The sequence below is a fragment of the Sinocyclocheilus rhinocerous genome, unplaced genomic scaffold, assembly GCF_001515625.1.
Source record: "Sinocyclocheilus rhinocerous isolate Xijiao unplaced genomic scaffold, SAMN03320098_v1.1 scaffold1724, whole genome shotgun sequence".
In the NCBI taxonomy this organism is placed as follows: domain Eukaryota; kingdom Metazoa; phylum Chordata; class Actinopteri; order Cypriniformes; family Cyprinidae; genus Sinocyclocheilus; species Sinocyclocheilus rhinocerous.
The window spans coordinates 246,897-251,782 of NW_015626034.1; the positions used below are offsets into that span (position 1 = coordinate 246,897).

General features: G+C 34.0%; 1 protein-coding gene across 1 annotated transcript in view; it reads right to left on the minus strand.

The window, feature by feature from the left end:
• Nucleotides 1–443: 443 nt before the first annotated feature.
• The window catches only part of LOC107708536 (Niemann-Pick C1 protein-like), a 34,796-nt gene continuing 30,353 nt past the window's right edge, over nt 444–4,886 (minus strand). The window contains exons 22-25 of the mRNA XM_016512802.1: nt 3,319–3,550; nt 3,068–3,181; nt 2,784–2,946; nt 444–1,692 (exon numbers count right to left, since the gene is read on the minus strand). Coding sequence (XP_016368288.1) covers nt 1,613–1,692; nt 2,784–2,946; nt 3,068–3,181; nt 3,319–3,550 — 589 coding nt within the window. The 3' untranslated portion in view covers nt 444–1,612. The remainder of the gene's footprint in view (nt 1,693–2,783; nt 2,947–3,067; nt 3,182–3,318; nt 3,551–4,886) is intronic.

Sequence of the window (4,886 nt, forward strand, 5' to 3'; positions counted from 1 at the left end):
CTACATAAAAACAGTTCAATCACTCTCAAATTGTTTCGTTTTCTTTTATTGAAATATTGATGAAGGTGGGTAACCAACACTGACTTCCACAGTATTTTTTCTCTCTCCATACTATGGAAGTCAGTGGAGACCAGCAAGTGTTTGTATATTTTGTTTATTATATATCTGCAGTACACTTTAACCACATTTCAAAGACAAGAAAATTATGAAGTTGGATATAAAGAGTTAAGTCCTACTTATTTGGGGACAAAAAGCACTCTGAAGTTCAACTAATTGTATTTAATATAAATTTAAACTAGGCCTACATTTTCATTTAATTGTAACTAACATGCACACTTGCATTTTAAAGTATATTACTCAGTAATAAAAACTCTATGCTGAAGTGGACTTGTTTTTCACAAGGGTGGACACAAGTGCAAAACAATTAAAAATAAATAACTCCATTTAATATAAATTAGTATCTTTATTTTATTTCAAAAATTCTTCAAATCAAGGACCGTTACCCGTAAAGCACAAACTTTAAACTGTTAGAACATCCATGAGGCACACATAATCCAACTTTTAAAAAAACTATTACATTTTCAAATATGTCCATGTTGCCAATGCCAACCCCTGACAGCCCATATCAATCCAAACTTATCTTTGTAAAAAAATAACCATTTATTTGTATGCAAACACATTTTTGCCTTAGACGCATGTTGATTCAAAAGTGTTACCCCCACCTAGCTTATGAGGTACAAAACCTGTTTTAGCAGCCTTTCTAAAGCTACATCGTGTTAGTAATGGAAATAAGCAGGCAAATCCTGAGGAACGTGAGTTTAAACCAAACTGCCGTGCCGAAGTGTACTTGTGTTTTGGTTAATTAAACCTCAGGTTAGCCTAGTGGTTCAAGTCTCTAAATGTATGCTAGCACTCCCTTTCTTAGCATGTCGATGCTTATTAATGCAGCACAGCACAACTTCGCAAGTAAACATTTTAAAAACATAAATGTTTATCATGTGCCACTGCATCCCATTTTCCCAACTTAGTTAATTAGCTAGACTAACCACAGAGTTCAGGTAGCGCTAACAGCAAACTGATAGCCGTCAGTGCAACATGTCGTTCTTGTCGTAGCACCACAATAAATCAAGAGATTGTCCATCGTGGCTCACTGTCGACAGTTCTATCATTATTCGTGAAGTAAATACATGAAACACACTAACAAAAAATGAAAAGAAACACAAATAAATAAAAAGATTAGTTACACATTTCTTACATTGAAAGGACAATTTTTTTTGCATTTGTTGTCTTGTTTGGTTGGTTTACCACAGTGACTGCTGCGTTACATGCGTGTAAACATCAAAAACATGTTGTAACCACATTTGAGGAAATGACTGTCATCTTTTCCACATACAGACTCTCCTTACTGTATCACTTCAATACTGAAAGGATCTTCCAAACCTATTCTTCAGAGTTGAGTTTTTTTTGGTGGATGTTGAAAGGGAAAGCTGGGAAAAAGGCCTTCTGTACACCCGAAGGGGGTCTTGAGTTAAGTCTGTTGAAGTGTTACTAAGCATGTAACATGGAAATGAAGAGCTGGCGCTGTCCACTGCTGTTCAGCGTCACAGAGCTGTTAGTAGATAAGCTGCTCTCTTTCCGTACCTACAAACCTGTTGCGAGCAGCCATGATTTTTGCTTTATTTACAGATGGGCCTGTGAAAAGAAAGAAAGGGAGAGAACTTCTTTCACATTTTCATATTGTTATTCCTTTTTGGCACAATCCAAATATTTGGTTTAGAAGACTTTATGTGGCTGGCTTCAGAAGTCTAGGGCTCTATGAAATCCATTTGATTTTTTTCCCCAAATACACTTTTTTTTTAAATTTCCTGTTTTAATTTTCCTGTATTTCATTTGAATGGCTAAATAAAATTTTAGTAATCAAAAAGCATGTCAAATTAATTTAAGTCATTAAACTTCAACAATTTATTCAAATGTTAACAAAAATTACGTTTTTAGGGCCCTACGAAAACGGTTTTCACATTTTAATGTCTGAATTCCATTTTAAATGGTTTAATTCCATTTTAATACTTTTATTAAAAAGCATGTCTAATCAGTTGAATTAAGACAACTTTAACAATTAAATACTTTATTAACATTTTTAAAACAACATTAAAATTTTTTTTTTTTCAACTGTTGTCCGTTTTACATTTTTTTTCTGGACTTATGCTCGAATACAAATTTATTATCAAAAAACAGTAGTAATTAAATGAAGGCATGAAAGATTAACAATTCAATTTTTAAAAAAAATGTAATTAAATAATTCAAACAAAGTGCTGCGCAACAGGTTTACCTGGAAGAAAAATTATGTATTCCTTAAAAATAGAGTTGTAATAATTTAAATATTATTGTTATTATTGCTTTAAAAAGAAAATTATAATGTACAATAGTAATATGTTTAATCAGTTTCTCCAAGTTAAACTTGACTTTTATTTTGGCGGGATGTCTTGAAGACCTTTGACCTTTCTATGTGTGTATCTGACAATGGTTTCTTTTAAGTGAAATGGTGAAATTTTAAGTGTACAGCTCTAATTTAGATTTAGTCATCCAAAACGTGACAAATTACGTGACATTCCACATAATACTATTAATTTCATTTTTAGAATTGGATTTTGAGATTCTGTCTGCCATGGAAATCAAGGGGCTTCTTTAAAGGGTATTTTTTTAGTGCTTCGTCCTCAAATTCTCAATTTTAGATGAACGACTTCTTTAAAACAAATTGTGAATGTTAGAATTTTGTGATTTACCTGCATAACTGAGTAATACAGGCAGAAAGATGAGGCCGTGAGCGGCTCCTAGCAGGACTATTGAGAGATACATGCGGAAGTAGAAAATCTGGAAGATCTGGGATTTGGACAGGGCGAGAATCAGGATCCCGCCGAATTTAGTGAGGGTGATGCCACTGAACACCTGCGGAGTCAGAGCAGCATGTAAGAAGACGCTTCACTGCACTCACATTATATGCTTTCACGTTCACCAAGAATATGTTTGTGCGCGTCACATTCATACAGCAGTAGCAAACATCACTCACAGAGCTGCCCATGTGTGCCAGCGCCTCCTCTGCCCGATCCACCCTCGAGCTCCTGGTACTGACAGAGAAAGCCCTCACAATATGACTGCAGAACTCCACCGATATGCCACAACACTGCAAAGGAAACAATTATGGTAAATGATGTTAGCGAGCACTGATAAAAGTGTTTCAGTAATGAATGTTATATGTAGGTCACAAGCTTCAACAATCCTGTATTACCAATTCCATGAAACACTATTCCTTTAACTCACCATGACAAGGTTGACCAAAGAGACCGCGTTGAGGCTGATATTCCACAGCCACATGACTCCGAACATGTTGACCAGGATCATGGCGATGGTGAAGGACACCAGTACTGCCGACCACAGCTCAAAGCCCAAAAGCACCGTAGACACCACAAAGATGGCCGCCAACGACACACCAAGGTTAAAGGCAGTGTCATAGATGATCGTGAGATACTGTTCATAGAAGACGTAGAATACACTGTCCATGGGGGGAAAAAAAAAAAAAGAAATTTACAAACAGGTCAGGGGCCACGGCGATAATTACTGATTGCAATTGACAATCCTAGTATGTAAGCATGCATTTATAAATAAAGAAAGATTAAGTATAACCACAATTCTCATAAATGTGACAATAAGGTAACTTATTTTCAAAATTAACTGTTTGGCCTTAATGTGTTGAACTGACTAGCATAGTGTGTGTGTATATATATTAGGGATGCACGATATTGGATTTTTGCCGATATCCGATATGCCGATATTTTTCAACTCATTTTGGCCGATACCGATATATTTCCTTTTGTTTGGAAACAACACCAAGTCTCTCCTGTGCAGAAATTATAAGCAAAATATTTTTTAATTTTGGTTAGTTTTTAACAATAACTTATTTGTTAGAATTAAATAAACAATAATGAAGGTTTTTTGACAGTACATTGAAGCTTTGAAAATAAATATAAATAAACTATATTTCAATCGCTGCATTTTCCCCCCAGAAAGATGCAGTGTTAACCCAAACATTTTATTTTAAGATTTAACATTTGTAGATGGTCCTAAATGTTATTTGTGTAGGCTATTTTAATTTTAATTAAATTTTTCATATCAGGCCGATGTCGATATTTACATTTAAAGCCATTATCGCCCGATTCCGATATAAGTCCGATAATATCGTGCATCCCTAATATATATATATATATAAAAAAAGCAATAACAACATATTTGGTATTACCACAATTACTATAAATATGATACTAAATAATCCTCTAGAGGTAGTTTAATTAAAAAAAATATTTACCTGTGAAATTTAGCTGACAAACAAAAAAAATAAAAATAAAATATCCTACCAGTTGTACTACTATGACTATTAATAATAAACAACAACAACTACAATTTCTACAACCTTTTTGGTACACCATTAAAATGATGTTATAAAATAATCAAACTTTATGCTCATTTTTACAACATGAAAATTCCTCAGAAGGCATTATTTTGCTGTGTGACTTTTCAAATATTTAACCATGAAATTGTGTTAAACTGATAATCCCAGTATTCATTAAAATAATGTAATAAAACATGAATAAAACATTGAAATTCATTACAGAAGTGATTTACTGTGGTATGTGAAGGCTGCTAGGACCTGCAACACTTTTGGCACAGTTAACACTCACCCAGAGGAATAGAAAAAGGGCTGCCCTACATAACTGACCCTCATGAGCACACACTTGTTTGCATTCAGAGAGTCTCATGTTTATGATACCTTTGCACAATATCACCACTCTTAAAGGGATAGTTCACCCAAAAATGAAAATTTTGTCATTAAT